The sequence below is a fragment of the Epinephelus fuscoguttatus genome, linkage group LG10 (assembly GCF_011397635.1).
Source record: "Epinephelus fuscoguttatus linkage group LG10, E.fuscoguttatus.final_Chr_v1".
Classification (NCBI taxonomy): Eukaryota; Metazoa; Chordata; class Actinopteri; order Perciformes; family Serranidae; genus Epinephelus; species Epinephelus fuscoguttatus.
Genome location: NC_064761.1, coordinates 2,649,292 through 2,673,230, shown reverse-complemented (window position 1 = coordinate 2,673,230; position 23,939 = coordinate 2,649,292). Strand labels below are relative to the sequence as shown.

At 39.7% G+C, this 23,939-nt stretch overlaps 1 protein-coding gene across 2 annotated transcripts in view; it reads right to left on the bottom strand.

The window, feature by feature from the left end:
* The window catches only part of mcf2l2 (MCF.2 cell line derived transforming sequence-like 2), a 259,329-nt gene that overhangs the window by 171,698 nt on the left and 63,692 nt on the right, over nt 1–23,939 (bottom strand). For both annotated transcript variants that reach the window (XM_049588011.1, XM_049588012.1), the window contains exon 2: nt 10,626–10,709. In XM_049588011.1, the coding sequence (XP_049443968.1) occupies nt 10,626–10,709 (84 nt within the window). The remainder of the gene's footprint in view (nt 1–10,625; nt 10,710–23,939) is intronic.

Sequence of the window (23,939 nt, the reverse complement as noted above, 5' to 3'; positions counted from 1 at the left end):
AGTTGTCCAAATTACAGAGAACCACATGAGATGCCAAAACAAGATGTCGGAATGATTGTGTAGAGTGCAGTAGAAATATTTCCTGAGATAACTATTTAGCTGACAATCTATAAAAACTTAACCTACCTCACTTTGCATTGTCATTAAAGTGTGAAATATTTTTATGTTCTCAAGGGAAAAAAATCATAGTAAGTAAGAAATTAATATTTTAATTGAATTGTTCTTACTGTATAGCTTATATAGAAAAGGCTGCTGATTATTTAAAAAAAAAAAAAGGGAAAAATAAAACCATGACACAGATGGGTTTGCCTTTTTGAGGACATATACAGCAAATGGCACTGATTGTAAATTAATGATATTCTTTTTTGTATCATTTATCTTTGAACACAGGTATATTTTCAAGGTAGCAATCTGACTTACTCTATGGGCACCTCCATCCCAGGGGCCCAAGTGGAATCTCACTGCCTGTGCTGTCTTTATTTACGCCCCTGCCCCTGGCTCACATTCTTTTAAGTCGTGGGTCACTGTATCATGGCTGGATTGATGCTGTCATAAGATGGTCTCTAGTTAAAAATTAGGTTTATGTGCCTTTGAGTGATATTGTACAGAGCGCCCTGTAGCCTCCAACTAACAACACAAGATGTTAGCTGGGGCAAATAACCTAAAATGTTAACCATCTTTCTATTATGCCATCTCCTCTTAATTATACCACCTGCAGGTAAAGGCGTGTGTATGCCTGGTCTGAAGTATGCTTTAAGTGTTCACATTCTCACTGCATATTCTTTGTTTATAAATACCTCTTTATGTGTGGGAAAACATGTACGCATGGTGTTTGTGCATCATCATTTATGCATCTGGCCTTGACTCTATGTTGTGAAATGACAGCCAGCAGCATTTTGATAAAAAAAAAAAAAGAAAAACCTTGCTTGATTTAAATTGATCAATCATGAACTCATCACATCTCGCAGCTGGTAACCTGTACACAAGAGGACCAAAACTACTGACTTAAGTCTGCTTCCCTTTGTTTAATGGTTTAATGAAACCACTGCTACATATAAATAGAGTAAAAAATATGTTAAAAAATATATTAATTTTAATTTTGTGATAAAATATCATCTGCAAAAATTTGTTTTTAATCAAAGATTTTTTCGATCTGTTAATTATTACTTGTACTCTTTTTTCTTTATGCAAATTCTGCATTTTACATGATCATTCAACACCATCTCTTTTTCTTCAAAGTTAATTTTTACTTAAAAGTTTTTTTTCTTTATAATAGCTAATTGAAAATAGCTTTGAACAGATGGAAGAAAAGAAGAATGTTATAAACAGATGAAAGACTGAATGGCTTTGCAGGGTTGTGCACCTTTAAGAAAGACGGGGGTGAAACTTAGTTCTAGTTCTAGAACCTAGTTCTGCAGGCTGCAGACGGATTCTTCTGTCAGAAAATGCACTAAAGGAATGCTCTTCCATTTTTGTTGTTGTTTTTGTTGTGTTCCTGTGAAGCATAAAAAGACTACAACTGAATGTTGTTGCGCAGTCCTGCGTTTTACAATAACAATAAATGAACCTTGAACCTTCAGTATCAGCCTCTCCCATGAGTAATATGTCCCCCTTGTGATATGTCTTGATACTTAATTTTATACATATTTACAACAAATTCAGTTTAATTCTATGTCATTGTTCCAAACTAGAATTCTAAATAAAACTCTACTGGGTTTGAACATTTGTACAGATTGTCCTGCCAGTGGGACAGGATGAAGTTAAAGACATTTATGTCTAAAAAGTCAGAGAATATCTGTGAAGTTTATTTTGCATGAATATAATGTTTCAACTTTAATGTTTTGATTTTCAGTTTTAAGGGGGAAAAAACTCTTCACTTCTTCCAAAACATAATTGATTCCAGGATGAAGGAACAATTGTAAGATGTTGAATTTAAATAACCTAATCATGGTAAATGTTGGAAAACCTTCAAGACACAGATGCTCCCATCTTACGCTTCTGCTTCTACCAAACAGCCACAAGATGGCAATCTTGAGCTGAAAATCTTCCAGCACCTCACCTAAAACACTGTTAGAGGTGGAGAGAACACTAGTGATGATGTGTTTAATTTGTGAAGAAATTCTTACCCAAAACTCCATTTTTGGTCTGACACAGACACACACATCTCTCTGTCACCTACAGTCTCACCAATCATCTCTCAACCTCACACATTTAATTAACTAGCTGAAAATGGAAAGACAAAAGATGAAAAGTAGCACCAGGTAGCATCAACATGGATGTCAGGACTGTTGAGAGGTTTCCCAACAGAACATTGTATTGTTAAGAGATGATCGGTGTTATTCACTTTACCTGTCAGTGGTTTTAATGCTTTGGCTGATGGGTGCACATCAACAATGGGTCAAATAACTATGTATAATGAGACATTGGACTTACATTCATCAGAACTAGAATTAATTCCATGTATTTATTCTTGATATTAACCATTACAGTACTTTGAAATCATCACAGAAATGGTGAAAAATCATATTGATATAATTATTCTCATCAAATATATAATGGAATTGCATTAAAACTATAGTATTAAGGACAATGAATATTCATTCTTTTTTTAATCCAAAATATTTTCACTGCATGGTACCCTGGGTGCATTGGGTGTTGAAATTCTTGGACACCATGTGGCCTTCAACCCTATAGTGATGTTTTTTTGTCTTTCAACAGCCAACACACGTGGTTACGTTTAGTCAACACACATCCATGGTTGGGTTTAGGAAAAATGAACAGGATTTGGCTTTCCAATCACACATGAAGTGAACACTGGCCTCCCTGGTGAAAGTCAGTGGTTGTTGGACCCATCCACCACCCCTCCCACCTGCACTACTGGGACTTTTGCCCGCTTAACTTATGTTGTTGTCAGGCTGCGTTTCACCCTGATGCTGCCAGGGGGCGTTACAGAATGACAGCAACCACAAATGTATTCATTGGTGTCTGACGCCCTGTCACTGACTAAGTACTGGTATTCGACTACTTCGAAATGAGGCTGGGTTGTAGCATCACTACCTTTACCATAAAAGGCAAATTCAACCATTTGATTGAGCATGACTTTAGACAATATACATATATATATAGAGAGAGAGAGAGAGAGAGAGAGAGAGAGCTATAGATAGATATATCACTATACATATAATGTATAATATGAAATGTAACTAGGAATCATCAGAAGTTTTTGTGTGTTTGTTTATTTTGTTTTGTAGCAAATAGTAAATTTTATTGACAGTAGCCATTAGCTTAGCTTCACTACCTTTACCATAAAATGACAAATGAACAGTTTTTAGAGCATGTTTTTAAAAAATTATTTGACCCTCATTAGACTTTTGTTTTTTGTATCAAGTTACAGAAATATTTTCCGTTAGACCTCTGGAACTACAACGTGGACAAAACATGCCTTCCTCTGAAAATCCCGCCACACAAAGCCCTCATGTCTAAAATGACTTTTTCTGTTACTTTCTTCCTGTGGAAGGTAAACTGAAACGGCACTAGTTAAAGACACAGCGACATCTAGTGGAGTTTTTTTTAGCATAGCATACCTAAACCAAATGGTAGAGAGAGCTTAAAGGGAAATTTCGGATTATTTCAACCCATCTCCTATCATCCTAAATTTGTTTCAAGTGACTAGTGACATAAAAATAATAGTTAGCATGTTAGCCGTTAGCCTAGATACAGCCGGGGCGCATAGTAGCGTCAGACCTGTTAAAACGTAAGTGAACGGGCATACCTTCAAGTGCAAAGTTAGTCCACTAAACAGGCTTTTTTTCCACAAAGACCACCTCATATCGTTAGGATAAATGTCAGAGAACATATAGAAAACGACATGTAAACGTGTTGTCTTACCTTACTGGTGTGCTGCCATGTTTGTTTACCATCTAGCTCTGCTTTCCAAAGCGCGGCCAAAATATTACGAGAACAAGCAGCAACAGCTGGAAGGCAGAACTGGACAGTAGCCTGAAAAGTTCATTCATTTATTTTATGAAAGATTTATAGAATAATGGCTGACTTTTTGCCAGACTTCGACTTTGTGGAGGAGGAATTTGATTTTGCAGAGTTTGATGGCCGCCCTTATTTATCTAAGCCAGAATACATTGACAAAGAACTTTGTGAAATTGAAGAACGGAGGAGGAGGAGAAAGAGAGGCGCAACAGGTAACGTTAGAGGACGAGAGAGGAGGAATGGCTGCCACAAGGCTGCGTAGCTCTGGAGATTGGTGGTGTACCTGTGAATGCTGTGGCCCAGTGCCCACAGAAGAGGAATGCCTCTGTTGCAAGGAATGGGACCGGTTGCAGCCTTATTTTCAAGGTCTGGATGTGACCAAGGACGAGACACCTCCACCTGGAGTAACGTTAGCATCCAGCTGGGCTTTATGTAGAGCTTGCGAGATTTCAGGCACAGTATGAGATCGCTGCTTGTTCTCGCGATATTTCGGCCGCGCTTTGGAAAGCAGAGCTAGATGGTAAACAAACATGGCACACCAGTAAGGTAAGACAACACGTTTACATGTCGTTTTCTATATGTTCTCTGACATTTATCCTAACTACATGAGGTGGTCTTTGTGGAAAAAAAGCTTGTTTAGTGGACTAACTTTGCACTTGAAGTATGCTCGTTCACTTACGTTTTAACAGGTCTGACGCTACTATGCGCCCCGGCTGTATCTAGGCTAACATGCTAACTATTATTTTTATGTCACTAGTCACTTGAAACAAATTTAGGACGATAGGAGAAAGGTTGAAATAAACCGAAATTTCCCTTTAATCAGGTTGAGTTAGGTTCAACACATTTTTCATTACGGCATAGTGACTCTAATGTGTGTCTAATGTCTAAATGTGTTCTACCAAACACTTTAACAGAATGTTAAAGGGGAAATGCTTGAAGCAGTATTAAAAGTGATATTTCTATGTAACTGATTGACACTCTGGGTGGCACGGTGGTATAGTGGTTAGCACTGTTGCATGTTCTCCCTGTGTCAGTGTGGGTTTTCTCCTAGTACTCCGGCTTCCTCCCACAGTCCAAAGACATGCAGGTTGGGGGTAGGTTAACTGGTGACTCTAAATTGGCTGTAGGAGTGAATGTGAGCGTGAATGGTTGTCTGTCTCTATATGTTAGCCCTACAATAGTCTGGCGACCTGTCCAGGGTGTACCCTGCCTCTCGCCCAATGTCAGCTGGGATAGGCTCCAGCCCTAGAAGATAAGTAGAAGATAAGATAAGGAGTAGAGTATAAGTAGTTAGAGGATAAGAGGATAAGTACAGTAGTGAGAGGATAAGTAGTTGCGAAAATGGATGGACAGATAGATGGATGGATGGATGGATGGATGGATGGATGACACTGCACTTTTACAGAGGTATTTAACCAACAGTTTATTTTGTATATGAAAGCTTTTACATAGGCTGTGGAGTCTGGCTTTCATTTTTCAACACTCAGACTGTAATGAGCTTTGTGTTTTGCAAAGAGGAACAGATAAGTGAGAGCTACCATGGCTGAACAGATAAAGAAAAGAGCACCACATGCAAACGTTCAAAATTCAAACATAGAAAACAACAGAAATCCAAGAAAGTATAGACATCGCATTGCAAGGTATACTATGTGACTTGTGAGAGGAAGATTCATTTGAGTCCTGTCAGGTTTAAGTTCACATGTGACAAAATTGTATATAAAGAAAAAGACCAAAATATCCAACCAAAATAGCAACCCACATCCTACTGAGAAGGCACACACACTCACAAACAACACACGCATGTGGCGAAAGCAATAAACCAGGCCTGTGTTAAACTTATGTAACTGTGAATGCAAGGACTGCTGAGAGAGGGACTTTTGAAAACAGTTGTTATTTTGGCTGTTGACAGAGGCCTGAGAGAAGGAATGAGAAGCATCCCCAGAGAACCACACAGGCTGCTGGGCTGCAATGCTCTGTCTAAACCTTTAAAAAATAAAATGATGTGACTTTACACCAGCTGGATTACAGTAATAAGATAAGCTTCCCAAAGCAAAAAAAACAACAACACATCTCTGATGAAAATGGAAGTTGAACTTTTTGAAAAGTTTATATAATTCTTTAATACCACACACAGTATTATTGCATGCTTTCTCAGACAAAAATGCATGTAGACTCCTCTAGATTTCCTCCTCTATTGTACCTCAACAACTACACGGCCAATCAAACAGTCAACTAAAGAGCTTTCTGTGTTTTTTTGTCTTTTTTCTGTAAAAGAATTAGAGTATGATCCTCTGTGATGAATATAAACTCAAGCAACTGTTTTATACATAAAGTCCTTCCTTCTGTGACATGTGCTGATGATAGAACATGTATCAGAAGGATTAAAACATAAACATTCAGTTCCACTAAGCTTGAAGGGAGAAGGGGAAGTGATAGTGCAAGTGGTACTATGAATAAGAGGACATCGAGGGTAATCTTAAATACCATTAGAGGTGGAGAAAGCTTGTTGAAATGGAGGTGGAGGAGAGACTGGGGAGATATAGAATGTTCCAATAACACAGCACATACTGGGAGATAATAAGGTTTCTGGCACCTTAACATAAATGCAAAGGAAGAGCAGAGGCTGGTGTAACATTACAGTATAGGGAGGATAGAGTCTTATAATGTAAGGTACCATACAGTACAAAGGAAGTGTCATCTGTTGTAAAAACAGTAGCCCGCTGGTGGAACAGTGTAATGACATACAGCAGATACCAAAAGAAAGGGACTCAGTTGTAAAATATCCTATGGAGACTGAGGTGTGCAGTTAGATATACATCTCTATGTACTGCAGATTGCATGTGGCTGGTGTGTGGTTTAAGGGAATCTCCACCAATTTTATACATAAAGGTCATACAGTCAAAGGCATTTGGTCTTTTCAGCCTGTGAACAGTCTGATGTGCTATGTCTCTGGATGAGATTTGTCAAATCTGAGAGAATAGTGAAGGATTGTGATGATATCATCAGAGTTATCTCTGCCTGGGCTCTCACACCACATAACTACATCCAAAATCTCTCCCACTTTATACTTGCCCCTGCCAAGTTTGTTTCAGCTGCCTGGACACTGCCACATGACATTAATTCCTCCCATCAGCTTAACTGTCATTTCCCACACATGGATAACACTAAAACCACAACAAGATAGTCTTTTCAACTTTCCTTTCTTGGCACAATTTAGATACTCCGTTAAACACACACCAGTAAAGCTGTCCTCTGGGAGTGTGTGTATGTAGTCACTAAAACTGCTACAGATTCTCAGTGACGCTGGCCGATAGGGAGTCTGAAATCCTATTTAAGGATAGGATTTGCTTTATACTGTAAAACCCCAAACCATCCATGACACAAAATTTTAATGTTAAGTCTACACAATTGCTCCGGATTGTCAAAATGACATAAAAACTTTATGTTCACTTGACATAAAAACTCATCCCTTGTGAGCTTGAATTATTTATTTTCTGTTAAGTCAACAATTTTTGAGTTTTGAGTTAATTTGACTAAAATTTATACAGCCAATTTTGCACAATTAGTTTACAGCCAACAAACACCACTATCATTGTGCACTTGTGGTGTGTTGGGGCTAAATGGGTGGGGTTTCCCAGCATGCTGTGAGACAATGTGTTTAAAGCCATAAGCTGAAGAAAACGGTGTTTAAATGTGTTCTGAATCATTCTCATTAGCCATTACACAGTGATTAATGTTTACATATTTCACAATGGCTCTAATGGGTTACAGTTAATGCTGTGACTGTAAAGACATTTTGCACCCTGTGTTAAGTGGTATGCACAGTTAGTGACTTCCTGCCTGTGTATATGTTAGTGTGTCTAATATAAAGTTGTGCTAAGGTGAAATGAAGACCACTTTATGGTTTAGAATTCATCTGTTTGCCTTATTCAAGCAATAAAAGAATTTTCTCTGTGATGTAGATGTCCAGTGAAGTAGCATTTGAGCTGTGCTATAGGATGTGACCATAGTATGAAACAAATAAGTGTTTGTTCTATTTGAAGGCCACCCCAAGAAAATCTGATATTTCTTCTATAACTTTAGTTTTCTTTGCTTTTAGGATAGTTTGCAAATGTTTCCCTACAGTGTGTTTTCCCTTTTTTTAATCATTATTTATTAGTATTATTATTTATTTTTTGCCTAGCATATATTCAACTTTTTTTTGCCATTAGTTATTTCTGTTTGTGTCTTTTGAGACAAACCTCCTGTGTTCCTTTTAATCCTTTTAAAAAGTTGTGTTGCTGTCTCTATGCTGTGTGTGTGTGTGTGTGTGTGTGTGTGTGTGTGTGTGTGTGTGTGTGTGTGTGTGTGTGTGTGTGTGTGTGCATATATTTTTTTGTACATATATTTTTATATTCATACAGGTAAATTTCACGTTATGTCTTTTACATTTTAAGTTTTTAGTGATACTTTGTATATACTTTTTATATTTATATTAATATACCTTTTATACTTTTTTTAGATAAACAACATTGCACAATACAAACAAATGATTGTGGTTCTTTTAGTAATTTATTTTAGCTTTCATGCTTCATTTGTTGTATGTTTAAGTGTCTCCTGTTTGTGTTTGATTGTGAATGTAGCTGCCATATGAAGTAATTTCCTGTTAGGATCAGTAAAGTATGTATCATATCCTTTGGTTTGCTGTGCACAAAGTATTGCACAACACTTTGGGGTAAGCCTCTGTGTGTGTATGATTTAAGGGAAACGTGGTTATAGAAAAGTGGATAAAAGCTAGTCTTTTGACAGTCAGCCTGTTTTATTAATCATATCCTTCTTTGTAGTTGTGTGGGCATAGTTAATTATTTTATATGTAGTTTTATAACTAGGTTTGGGAACAAAGACCACGCCTCGAACACATCCCATTTCTGCCCAATAGTATTTAAGCACACTTGATGCATTCTCTTTCCCTTCGACACATTTCTCACATCCCACCCACCCAATCCCATCTTGCCTCTTACATCTTTTTCTCTGCCCCTTTCTGCATACAGGAACCAGGTGCTTGCCAGCAACCCGGAAACCCTGCCTTCATCCCTCAACCCTCAGTCTTCCATCCCTTCATCCTTCAACCCTCATACCTTCATTCCTCTCTCTACATCCCTTGATTCTTACCCTGCTACCCTTCATCCCTCAACCCTTCATCCCTCATCCCTTCATCCTTTCGACCCTCAACCCTTCATCCCTCATCCACTCGACCCTCAACCCTTCATCCCACATCCCTCACCACTTCAGCCCTCATCTATTTGACCCTCAACCCTTCATCCCTCATCCCTTCATCCCTCATCTATTCGGCCCTCAACCCCTCATCCCTTCATCCTTCATCCCTACATCCCTCATTCCTTCATCCCTCATCAGTTCAACTCTCAACCCTTCATCCCTCATCTATTCGACCCTCAACCCTTCATCCCTTCATCCTTCATCCCTCAACCCTTCATCCCTCATTCCTTCATCCCTCGACCCTCATCCCTTCATCCCCCATCCACATCCTTTCATTTTCTAATCTCTCGATCTTCACCCCTCCACACTTTCCTCAGAACCCAAAATCCATCATATGCAATAAATCATTCAAAATCTTTATCTTATTGGTGTGGTCTTTGTTAGTAAACTTCCTGTTACACAGAGGCAGGATGGAATTTAAGGATCACAGTATTGTAACTATTTAAAATCTAAGTGCCTGCTTTGGCATTTCAATATTCATTTTATTACAGTAATATTGCCATCCAGTTGTACTGCAGAAATGTTTGTACAATTGCACTGGAAGCCAAGTCTTTGCCTAATCTGTGAGTTGACCTTTGTAGAAGCTAGTCTTGGGTGGATCCAGGTTAAGGTGTGGCTCAGCACACATAACCATATTTAGCAGAAAGCCTAACATGGAGACAAGTGTTTAAATGACATGAGCATTTACCAAATAGTGAGGTTGTGCTGGGAGATATGTTGCTGATTGCAAAGTAGGAACCAGTGTTTTTTGAGCTACACCCACACGGGGGGCTAGAAAATGTTTTACCATATGTTTTGAATCTGTCTCTTGAGTTTCCCAACTCAATGGAAGCTCAATGCTACACTGCTGGAAGGCTCCTTTAAATCTCATTGTTTTCATTCTTGGCAGTTTAAAAAAAAAAAGAAAAGAAAAAAATATTTTTTATAGCCTCATTCATTCAAATGTGGTTTTGTTGTCTGGTTCAAGGAGACTTTGTTCACCACAACAAGAAAAGATCAGTATGTTTTCCAAAACAGAGTGAAGAAACAAAGCTGCAGATTATCACTGAAAGTAATCTAGAACAAGTTAAGGTTATTTCTGTGGAAAATAATAAAATCTGATTTCAACATATTTTTAAAAATGTATCCTTAACAAGTACTAGTAAATTACTGCATTTTTTTTAGATTTGATGTACCACACAATACAGAGCTTTTGACCTGAAACTCGACTTCATTTTACAGCCAATTTGCATGTAAAATGTTTTGCAGCAGTAAGCTATTGTCTTGACAACGGTTTGACTACCAGTATTAATGTTTCCAAGCTCTCCATTTAAATACTCTACACAGGGTCACAACCTCCAGGTGTGGACAGCAGGACAATGGGACCATGAAGTCTTGTTACATACCTGAGAGCAAGGCAAACTGGCGATGAAGCTGCTCTATGATGTCCACAGCCAGCAGGGGCCTGATATCCTGCTGCATGATCTCATCTGTAAGAAGAAACACACTGATTAGACAAAGCCAGATAAACAGTAAAACATCCACTGATTCCTGAGAGTTAGTGAAGGCAATCTAAAGTAATTGGGGCACAAATGAATCCAAATAATAGAAAAAACAGAAAGAAAATACTGTCAGGGAGAAAGAGAAGACAAACAGAAAAACAATGAGATTAGTTATACAGCCCCTTTGCCTCTGCCTCTTCAAGGCAGAAATTGCGCACTGTTATTCCGCTTCGCCATTCTGTAGAAAAGGTACAATCACGGAATGGCTAGGGACAGAGTTGTTTCACCTTTAAGCCAGCATCGGGGGTAGTAACAGCGCCAAAACAACTTCTGTATAAAAGGGACAGCCAGCAGGGCGGGATCATGGGTGGATATTTTGACGACATGTTATTCGTGAGACCCACTGCCAGGAGATTTAAAAAGTAGCTGATAGCAGTTAGCAGCTAACTCAAATAGGAAGTACAGCCACAGAGAATGTCTGCAAATCAGGAAAACAATCCTCAAGGTGCGGACACACCAAACCGACATCAAAGAACTAGCAGCGACGAAAGCCAACTGTTCCGTCGTCTATGTCACCTCACGTCGCCCTGTGTCAGTTGCATTTGAACGTACTACACGGACTACATGTGACGGCCAAGTGGCACGTACCTTCTGCGCCTGCGTGAGAGAGAAAGTACATCCTGACAGCCGAGGGGTTTCCTATCTGTGCAGCCAAGCACTGCAGCACCTCCACGGACTATTACATCCAGACAGTCCCAGTGTTTCCTCCACAGGCTCCACTTCAATCAGCTGCCTAATAAACCCACTGCTTCTTCCCACTTTAACCCGAATAACAAACCAGGGCTCGGTGCTCCGGTTGGATCCAAACAGAGAGCCGGGGCTAGCTCAGAGACTAGTGGAGGCTAACTGGCTGTGCTTCCCTCCGGTCATGTTGCGAGTAACGCTCCGCTAGCCGCACCCACTGCTATCCCTGGTTCTCCGTTTGGATCCAAAAGGAGGGCTGGGGCTAGCTCAGAGACTAGCAGAGGCTAAGTGGCTGTGCTTCCCTCCATCATGCTAAGGCTAACGCTCCGCTAGCCGCTCCCAGCCAGCCCTGGCTCTCTGTTTGGATTCTAACGTAGAGCCGGGACTAGCTGGGAAGTTAGCGAAGGCTAGCTGGCTGTGCTTCCCTCTGGGTCATGCTGCGGCTAATGCTCCACTAGCCGCTCCCAGCTAGCTCCGGTTTGTTATTCAGGTTAAAGTGGGAAGAAGCAGCGGGTCTGTGGGCAGCTGAGTGAAGTGGAGCCTGAGGAGGAAGCACCGGTTTGCCCCGGTTTCACTACAGACAGATTCACTCGCTACAGGGGCGAGGAAATAAAACCTGAACAACCAATCAGAGTGATCTCTCTCACCGACAAGCTCCGCCGCCGATTCAACATGCTCAATCGGCTGAAAAGCCGCCGATGCTAACGCCAAAGTGTCGACGATGCGGGACACACCGCAAAAACTAAGCTGTCAGATGCTCACCGATGGCCCAACTTTGGTCGACGGCCGACCGTCAGCTTGGTGTGTCAGGGCCTTTACCCTCCGAGCAGAGGACAAGATCAGCTGCCATATAACAAGGAACGGTAAATGATTGTTATTGCTTTGTTATGCTATCGTTATCACTTAGAGACTGATGCTGTTGTGTAACATGTGACGCCTTTCATGTCAGTTCTGCTTCTGTGATGCTGTCTAAAATCGCAGACTAGTCTTGGGTTCTGTGTAAAAATGCGAAGGGACTTCGTAGTGGCCCTAAAGCGCAATCTCTGTGTAAAAAGGATAAGTGTTTTGTGCATGTTTTCCTGATTTGGTTTGTCCTTAAAAGTGAACCTCCTGTCATTACAATATATCACTGGCTTCTACTGTTCTGCAGCTACTTTTCTTGATTTCACTGTTGGGTTTTGGAGACACTTGGAGGAATGGACCTCACCACCATATTTGGGTATTGTCAAAATTCTACTGATTGGTCTAGAATGGTCCTTACATGACACTGTGACAGTGTGAGGTGCTGAAGCATGGACCTTGATAAGCCATTTATCTCTACTATCTCTCTCTACTAATCTCTACTAATACTAATGTTTGTGTTCACATGAACCTAAAAAGGTTTCTCATGAATTTAATATACAGCCCACCTAAAAAGTGAATCCCTCTGAATTTTTTGTCAAGTTTTCAAGGTCAAGAATGAACTTTCTCACCTCAGTTTCTCATCAGCATATATGACATAAGAACATATAGAGGTGGCAGTATATCAGAGACTAGAGACTTGGGTTGGGAACCGGAGGGTCACCCGCTCAAGTCCGTAATAAGAATGGGGCGTGTAATGGTAGCTGGAGAGGTGCCACCTCTCCTCCTGGGCACCACTGAGGGGCTCTTGAGCAAGAAACTAAACCCCCAATATTTGAGGCACATGGCAAACCATTCACTCTAAGAGCTCTTCATTTAATGCATGTATAGGTCCTGTTTGTGCATGTGTGTGTATTTCGGGCCTCTCTCTCTCTCTCTGTCTCTCTCTCTCTCTCAACACCAATATATATATATATATATATATATATATATATATAATTTACAATTTAGAGTTACCAATTAACCTAGTCCCCAATCTGCATGTCTTTGAACTGTGGGAGGAAGCCGGAGTGCCTGGAGAGAACCCACGCTGACACGGGGAGAACATGCAAACTCCGCACAGAAGGGCTCCCACGCCCGGGATCAAACCGGCAACCCTCTTGCTGTGACACCACACCACCGTGCCGCCCTATATATATATATATACAGTACAGGCCAAAAGTTTGGACACACCTTCTCATTCAATGCGTTTTCTTTATTTTCATGACTATTTACATTGTAGATTCTCACTGAAGGCATCAAAACTATGAATGAACACATGTGGAGTTATGTACTTAACAAAAAAAGGTGAAATAACTGAAAACATGTTTTATATTCTAGTTTCTTCAAAATAGCCACCCTTTGCTCTGATTACTGCTTTGCACACTCTTGGCATTCTCTCCATGAGCTTCAAGAGGTAGTCACCTGAAATGGTTTTCCAACAGTCTTGAAGGAGTTCCCAGAGGTGTTTAGCACTTGTTGGCCCCTTTGCCTTCACTCACCCCAAACCATCTCGATTGGGTTCAGGTCCAGTGACTGTGGAGGCCAGGTCATCTGCCGCAGCACTCCATCACTCTTCTTCTTGGTCAAATAGCCCTTACACAGCCTAGAGGTGTGTTTGGGGTCATTGTCCTGTTGAAAAATGAATGATCGTCCAACTAAACGCAAAGCGGATGGGATGGCATGTCGCTGCAGGATGCTGTGGTAGCCATGCTGGTTCAGTGTGCCTTCAATTTTGAATAAATCCCCAACAGTGTCACCAGCAAAACACCCCACACCATCACACCTCCTCCTCCATGCTTCACAGTGGGAACCAGGCATGTGGAATCCATCCGTTCACCTTTTCTGCGTCTCACAAAGACACGGCGGTTGGAACCAAAGATCTCAAATTTGGACTCATCAGACCAAAGCACAGATTTCCACTGGTCTAATGTCCATTCCTTGTGTTTCTTGGCCCAAACAAATCTCTTCTGCTTGTTGCCTCTCCTTAGCAGTGGTTTCCTAGCAGCTATTTGACCATGAAGGCCTGATTCGCGCAGTCTCCTCTTAACAGTTGTTCTAGAGATGGGTCTGCTGCTAGAACTGTGTGTGGCATTCATCTGGTCTCTGATCTGAGCTGCTGTTAACTTGCCATTTCTGAGGCTGGTGACTCGGATGAACTTATCCTCAGAAGCAGAGGTGACTCTTGGTCTTCCTTTCCTGGGTCGGTCCTCATGTGTGCCAGTTTCATTGTAGCGCTTGATGGTTTTGCGACTCCACTTGGGGACACATTTAAAGTTTTTGCAATTTTTCGGACTGACTGACCTTCATTTCTTAAAGTAATGATGGCCACTCGTTTTTCTTTAGTTAGCTGATTGGTTCTTGCCATAATATGAATTTTAACAGTTGTCCAATAGGGCTGTCGGCTGTGTATTAACCTGACTTCTGCACAACACAACTGATGGTCCCAACCCCATTGATAAAGCAAGAAATTCCACTAATTAACCCTGATAAGGCACACCTGTGAAGTGGAAACCATTTCAGGTGACTACCTCTTGAAGCTCATGGAGAGAATGCCAAGAGTGTGCAAAGCAGTAATCAGAGCAAAGGGTGGCTATTTTGAAGAAACTAGAATATAAAACATGTTTTCAGTTATTTCACCTGTTTTTGTTAAGTACATAACTCCACATGTGTTCATTCATAGTTTTGATGCCTTCAGTGAGAATCTACAATGTAAATAGTCATGAAAATAAAGAAAATGCATTGAATGAGAAGGTGTGTCCAAACTTTTGGCCTGTACTGTATATATATATATATATATATATATATGAATACACACACACACACACACACACACACACTCACAGAATAGGCTTGGTAACAATATAAAAAAAATGCAATGCAATTGTTGATCAGAAATGTATGTTTTGGGTTGAGGTGGAGCTCATTTTAAATACTTTTGGGTAGTTTATTGTACAATTATACATCATCATTTATCAGCTGATTACATTTTGTATTATGAAGTTTTAAAAGTAACAGACAAATATATGTAGACGAGTCAAAATGACAGTGTTTCCCTCTGAGATGTAGTCGAGTCAAGTATAATGTAGTAGTAAGTATAAAGTACAAGCACCTAAACATTCTCTAAATTTTAATGATAGTGGTTATAAAGTAATCTGTTTCAACTCAGCACTAATTACTAACAACTATTAATATTTTGACATCACAATTCATAACTAATATGCAAAATAAAATTAAAAATAAACAGTTTTTATGGGTAATTAAGAGGTCAGAGTGCATAAAAAGCATCAAAATAGAGCTTGTTCATAAAAAAAAAAAATTCCCAGGATAGGATCCCCCCCCCCCTACAGAGGTGTGAGCTAAGCCCTGATGTCCTCAAATCCTAGAAATGCCCCTGGTGCTAATGCTAGTCTAGGATGCTGGTCAGAGTGATAAACTGATCAGTATAGCAATCCTCTCCCCTCCCCTCTGCATGAACAGACAAATTAAAGAAATAATAAGGCAGCATGACTCAAAATGTTATATGTATACTTTTCTGTTTTGTGTTTCTGGGCTTTAGTCACATTATTTCAGAGCTGTTTTCTACCTCATTTAGATCATTTTCTTTGGTCATATCCTGCCATCACATGCAGCCTACTCCGTTACTATGCAGTTCTGACTGGTGTCCATATGTGATGTATATAGGAGACTAAAACAAAGCACTTTCAGACATGGCTTTATGTGACTGTGTGTATCCGTGCATTGCACTCTACCCTGCTGTGGTTTAATGATCATAATGGTTTCCCTGCTGCCTGAAAGTGGAAAGGCAGTGTATGGTGAACAAAACTTTCTCTGTCCCTGAGAATAAAGACATGCATTAACACTGACTGTACTTTATTGCTCTAAAACATGCTTGGCTAGGTTGTGTGCCAGTGGGGGTGGGGACAGACTGAAGGAGAGCACAATGGCTGGTAGTGAGCCTGGCTTTTAATGGAGGCAATATCAGTGTACCTCTGTTCTTAGCCTGCCAAGGATATCAGATATGGAGATTCCATTACAGTGTGTTCCACAAAGAAATGTTTGGTAGAATTTTGCTGATATATTTAATGAAGATCCCACACACCAAAAGATAGACAAATAAAGTATATACATGTGTATATATATATATATATATATATATATATATCATAGAACATGATGTGAAATTGGCCCATGCTTGACCTTGGAAATTTGGTCTCTTTGTCCAAAAAGGCCTAACTCAAGGTCCTCTTACTAGCTTTTATCACAGCTTTAAACTGCTTCCCCTCGGGATAGAGTTCATTTAACAGCTCTGGGAAAAGCTAGAACATGGACCTTGTCAAATCTTCTTAGGCTTATGTGGACACAGATAATGAAATCAATAACGTACAGTTGTGCCTTCTGTTGCACAGAACTAAAACCGCTAGAAACCTAGCAAAAGAACACATGGCTCAACACCGGAAACTACAGCTGCCATATTTCAATGCATCACACATCTGGACCAATCTGTGTAATTATGACAATCCCCAAAATAATATTGAGAAATTGTCTAGATTGCCTAATTCTGTAAAACTGTTTTTTGTTGTTGTTTTTTTTTACTTTGAATTTATGTCACCCAGAATTTTCTGAAAGACAATGTACTGGCTCATACAACAGTAATCTCTCCCAATCGTCAATCACTGTATGTCCCACTATAAGAGTGAGGTGATGTATTTATCCACAGATAATCTGCCCTTTGCCTGGATTATCTTATTTTCTTCTCATTTTGCTGTGGTCAGGCACAGGACACAGGTGACGTTATGACTTTATGAAAAGGTAGCAAGGGACCAGGTGCCAGACTGTAAGCAGCACACATCCAAGAGGAAGCAACAAAAATCACTGACACAGAGCTGAAAAAAGTAGAATTACTGCTTCAAGGTTGTATGCCTGCATGAGCCTGTTAAGTTGCAGTAACACTTTATATTCATGTTTGTCAAAACATGGATGCTTCAAACACATCTTCCCCTCAGCAGCACTGAAAATCTATGCAATCAGCGTAGTTTCAAGATGGACACCCAAGATGAGTGTGGCCAAAAAATGTTTTTGCATTACATTATAATGTAATAGTGAAGCTGACCTTTGGCCTTTTGGATATAAAATGTCATCACTTCATCATTTTATCCTATTAGACATTTGTGTACAATTTTGTCATAATTAGAATATGAATTTCTGAGTTATGGCCAAAAACATGTTTTGTGAGGTTGTGAGGTAGAGACCTTGACCTTTGACCAACAAAGTCTAATCACTTCATCAAGTCCAAGTGGATGTTTGTGCCAAATTTTAAGAAATTTCCTCAAGGTGTTCTTTAGATAAAGCATTCACAAGAATGGCATGGACAAATCGAAAACACAATGCCTCTGTCCACAGTTATCTCTGGCTCAGAGGCATAAAAATGCCAATATAGAGAAGGCAAACAGCAAGCAACCAAAGCATGGGCTGACTTTGACTTTGACTTGTGAAACTCTTCACAAACTGTAGCTGAAAATTCCTGCAAATCTACCTTAAATTTAGCTCATATGTACAGCATATAGGTCTATAAGTTTAGCTAAAAAGAAAAAAATAGGACACAAAATGTTATGATCAATATTTTTACAGTGTACCTTCATAAATCAAATCATAAAGTATGGTTTGTTTGTTTTTACCTGTACCATTTAAAATTCTTAACTGTGTCTACATAAAATCAAACTGTAAATTGTTTGGGTGGAAATAAATAGTGGAAATAGAACAGGAAAATCTGAACAACTCAATTAGCACTTTTCCTCAGATTGTCAGTTCCCTCCTGTCAAGTGTGCAGGGTGTGGGCTTCAGGGAAATCATTATGTAAAAATAAAACCTGTAACATCAGTGAAGTCAAGCTTTATCCTGCACTACACAACAAAATTGGTCAAGACTGATGAAGGTAATTGAGAAGGACATTGCTGGATGAAGATTGAACCCAAAAAGATGTGCTGTACACCTCTATGTTTTTAGCCTTTATTAATATTTCAGCAAATCTGCATAATGGAAAAACCTGCTGTATTTGCAGTTCCCAGTTCCCTTGGATGCTGTTTATGCTTGTTCAAAGGGCATCATCTGTTCATTTCCAAATAATGTATTAATACCCGCTTACATTCCTAGTCCCAAACACAGTGGTTTGGTCAATTTTTCAAAGTTCTATAAAATTATAACAGGAACTAGTCTTTACCCCTCCAATAATGAAACCAAGACAGAGCTGCAAAAGCCCAGTTGAAAATTGCAAGTCCAAGTATGGAGCTTCATTTTTCCAGACCGAAATTAGCCCCCAGGCTACAATCTGGCATATTTATGTGTACTGCCGTACGTGTTCATTAATATCCATTGTCCTGATTTTCTATATAAATTAAATAAATAAATAAATACATTTTTAAGGATGACGCAAATGGGGAAAACATGCACAAAACACTGTACAGAACAAAAGATATGGGACAGGGAAGAGGATCTAGGAAATATTCTCCAGCAGAACAGGAACGTACAGATTAGCAGGGTTATGCAACCAGAGCCAGGCAGCCAGGGAGGATGTCCTGTATTGTTAGAATATCAAAGTAGAAGGAGTGGTGCAGACAGACTTGATGTATGATCACTTCAAGGCTGGACAGAAACACTCAATAAACAGATGTCAGATTGCATTAGTGAACACACTAATGGGGCCAGTGGGATTCTTGATTTGGGAGATTAATTTAGAGCCTGGCATTGAGGAAGTAGCGTGTGGTTTCTGTACATGTTTTGGACAACTACAATTAGCTAGTTAACTGTCATTTGTTTCTATGTTGGGCAGCTACTCCTGTTCAGTCTAACCACAAGTATGGTCCCATGAGCAAAGCTGGGTGTTCCTACTTAGCAGACGGCATGAGAATACTTAAAGATGAATGACTGTTTCAGAAAGATAAGGTTTATTATAGGTGCTGGAACAGCTACAGATTATTGCTAAGTAACACAAAATGTATTGAAAGGTAGCCTATGCAAAATAGATAGATAGATAGATAGATAGATAGATAGATAGATAGATAGATACATAGATACATAGATAGATGAGGTGTAGCAACCTCACACACAGAGGTTCAGTTATGTTTGTTTCACAGTTTGTTCAACAGTGCAGTATTGGTAGGCACAAGTGATCTGTAAGTCTGGCTGGTTTGGAGGGATGGCACCATCTGCAAGCTCATATACACTAACTAGGAGATGTGATACCTCTCTAATAGTCCCCTGCCCCTGGTAAGAACATAACATACATATAGTACAGTAAGACTGTCTGAGCTGTAACAAACATGACTGACTGCCAAAGTGTCAGGTGTCTAAACTCCATGGTTGTATGGCAACACACTGATGGTGCCATCACTACCTACACACACAGACACACACACACACACACACACACACACACACACACACACACACACACACACACACACACACACACAACATATGCACCTTAATTGTCACCTCCATCCATCAGCTCTAAATTTAAACAGATTAAGCAGCATGCTCTTACACACCGTCACTGCTGCTGCTAGTGGTTCACAGACAGATGGAGCTCAGCATTTGGGAATGAACCTAATCAAACCACAGCATTCTGCCAGAGACCATCCTGGATTAAGTAAACTGACACAATGGCAATTTCATCTCAGCCCTGTTGCTTACATTAAACTGTGTTAGTTACGTTACTTACATAGTTGGTTTTTGTTCTTACACATTTTAATGTCACTTCAAATGAAGCTATACAATATGAAATGAATTGCAAATACGTGTCTATTTTCTATTCTCCTCTTTAATGGGCACAGTCCAAGTCATGCAATAACATTAACTCAATACTAGCTTTCTCCTGACCCTCCTTCATCTAGTACAAGTGTAAAAAGGCACAGAAAACAGATCCCTAAAACCACAATGGGCTTTTAAAGTGATCAGCTGAGGAACCAAGAGCCAACACAAGAGAGACTATCCCTGTTTGTATTTCTCATGCCATAATTGTAGCCTAAGCTTACGAATCTACTCTTGTTTTCTAAGAAATCAAGACTAAATTAGGTCTAGTATTTGATGTCTGTTATAAATATGAGCAGGACACATTGTGGTAGGCTTACTTGAGTTATAACTTCCTGTTTTCATGCAAGGAAGCTAAAGAGGGAAAGGTCATGACATCAGTGACAGCATTTGAATTTTGCATTGGAGCCAGACTTTGGTGTCAGTTCTATTGAAGTTAATGGGGTGGGCACAGCAAATCACACTATAACCCACCATATCTGTGCTGTTTCACCTTTGACTGAAAAATCCTTCCACCAAATTAAAAAACACACATTACGTGATGTTTGTACACCAATAACAAAAAAAAAACCCAAAACAAATGCACACATTTTGATAACCACGAAACAAAGTCTGGCTTCTTAAAGGCTGTCACTGATGTCATGTCGTTTCCTTCTTTTATATTTTCTTTGTTTACATGTTGGGATGTAGATGGACCAGTAAATCGAAATCTTTGCCTTCCAGCTCAGCTCTCTCTTCACCATGACAGTGCGGCATTGCGCCCACATCACTGCAGGAGCCCGTCCAACCCCCGATCCATCCCATGCTCCATTCTACCCTCACAGAAGACCCAGAGATACTTGAAATTGAGCCTAAAATATGCTTGGGTTTTGTGTAGCTTCAACATCCTGGTTTCATGATTCAGATATTATGAACCATTATTTGAATTTAAATTGGTGAATTGTTTTGAATTTTTAAGCACAGGTGTGGGCAAAATATCAACAGCACTGGAGGACACTTTCATGCTGCTCATCAGCTCAGTGAGGTCTTGCAGGGTAATGGGTGAAAAAGAGTCCAAAATTGATCGCTAAATAGGATAAGTGGAGAAATGAGTAAAAGAGGGAGTGATGCTAGACCAGACATTATTAATCTTATCTACAAATAATGACAGAAAATTACTGCAGTCCTAGGGTGTCTGAGGGAGTGTTCGCTAGACACTCATTTCTATTTAAATTGAGGGATGAAACCCATCCATCACACAGCCACTGGATCAACGGCTCCCTTAACAGATTCTACAAAACCTGGGACCCATTAATAAACTATATGAATAATCTACTTGACCTGGAACAATGAACTTATACCTCTACAAGTAGTCTGTCCTATAATTTAACACACTGTGATGTACATGTTTTTTTGTTTGTTTGTTTTCTGTTCTGTTTTTGTGACCTGACTGTTTCTCGTTCTTTTGCCTCCATTTCTCTCTAAATTTCTGTATATATATTTGTACTTTGAATTTTTAGCTTATGTTAATGTCCTGTCTGATAAATGAAAAAAGAAAATCTCCACGTCCTTTCTGAACACATCTTAAAGACATCAGTGGTCTAGGTATAAACACTGTCATCTTTGGAAATTCCTCAAACACTACTTGCATTTTCATGAACACTGTGTTTGCTGGAATGCTAGCATGAAGCCTATTTACCTACACTTCTGTCTTGATGACTAAATTTATTACAGAAACATCAATGTTTAAAAATTACCCAAAAATGATGACACTGATCCTAAAGCTGAGGACCAGAAATGCTACTTTACTTGATGTAACTGAAACACAGTGAAAATAGTGTGTGATCATTGTTTAACCTGCATTATCATTTCTTTCAGTTTGAACAAACCATCACAGAAAGATAATTTTAAAGCACAAGTAGATCCAAAGCTACATTGGGCATATGCTGTGTGATGACTAAACTAAGACTCCATCATCAGCTGTTTAAAAGTAAATTCTTTGTCAGCTAAATCACCTAACCAGCAGACTGCAACGGAAAAGACTGGTGAAATGGAAAAAAAAAAAGACACTGGGCAGACAGAGAGAGGCATGGCTGGCAACACATGAATGTTTGTGTTCCTCCCGTATGCTGTGGTCTCTAGTCACAGCCAATGAGAACATGACATTGTGTATACATTATACAGTACATAAACATTTACATATGCAGATAACTTTTCAGTTGGTTTTGAGAGAATGTGACAGAAAGAGATACTAAATGAACAAACGAATGAGTGTGAAGTCAGACCAAGCAAACAGAGACCAAACTGTACATGTCAATGCAAGTTTTACAGTGTGTGTGTGTGTGTGTGTGTGTAAACATTACCTATAACATGTTTGACACTCTTCATCTTAACGGCTTCCTGGTTTAAATACATGCTCAGGCATAAATGTAAATTCTTCCAGAGAAAGCAGTAATCCCATTAAATGGCAGTAATCTCCTGGTATCCGAAAGCAGTAAGGACAAAACAACATCCAGCAGCAACTTTGGTCTGTCAACAGCAGCTGCTTCTTCATCGGCATCAGCATTGTCATCATCAGATCAGGCTGTTCCAGACATCCAGACCAGAAATTCTCAACTTTTCTCTTTCTTTTCTCAGATTTCACTCACACAAACATACACACAGCCGGAGCGAAGTCCTGAACTGTGTGTGTGTTACATGTGTCTGTGGTCACTTTTTCCAGCTTCAGCTGCAGTGAAACAGCTTGACTCAAAGCAGCAAACAGCCTCAGAAGTGAAAGAGGGAGGTACACAGACTCTGTGGTGTGTGTGAAAAAGAAACAGACAGAGGGAGAGGGAAGGAGAGAGACAGAAATACAGAATGAAGCTGAGCTGCAGTGTGTGTGTGTGTGTGTGTGTGTGTGTGTGAGAGAGAGAGAGAGAGAGAGAGAGAGAGAGGGTGTGAGCACTTGTGCATGGGTTCAGTCATGTGTGTTTCATTTTTCCTGGCTGGATGTATATCAACTTTAGTGTTTTTATGAGGTCCACGTTCGACTGCCAAATGTGAACAGCCTGTGGAAGTGACCTTTAAACACCAGATGATGGACTGAAGTAAATGTTTTGAGTCTCTAAGCTAACATGAAGCTAGCAAATGGCTCTAAACTACTGTCAATGAGGGTGGAGACTCAAAAGAAAATTTTTCATAGTATTTGGAGAACATGGAGCTCTGTGACAGACATAAGTAAAATATAACAACATCTGCTATGCAGTTAATGTGTTCCCATAATTTAGTTCTACCCTCCTTATATCCTGCGTCCTCACTTGAGGGCATGACATTTTGGGTTTCCTGCACCTTGTACTTCATTCTGCTTACCTTAGACCTGCTGTCCTCATTCATGGACACTTATATACACCATCAAGTGGTAGTGAAAAACCCTTAAAAAAAAAAAAAAAAAAAAAAGATGGCAGCCATCTGTGCCAGGTCAGTCAACTGTTGATCCAGATACAAAGTGGACAAGGTTAAAAAAAAAAAAACTGATCAAGTTTTATGGTTGGATTTATTTTTTTTTTATGCTCAATAACATTTGTAGTTTACTATGGCATACAAATTACAATTACAAGTACAATTACAAAGAGTAGTAGTAGCAAGTTAAGACACTATTAATTAGGGAGTACTCATTTGAGGACACTAAGACTTCATTATTGTTTTATGGCAGCATTTCACACAGGCCAGTTAGGTGTGACAGACTGTTCCCGCAGACAAAAAGACATTCCTAGCTTGAGTTTTAGACGCGTTGCATATTTGTAGTTTTACTTTTGCACAGCTACC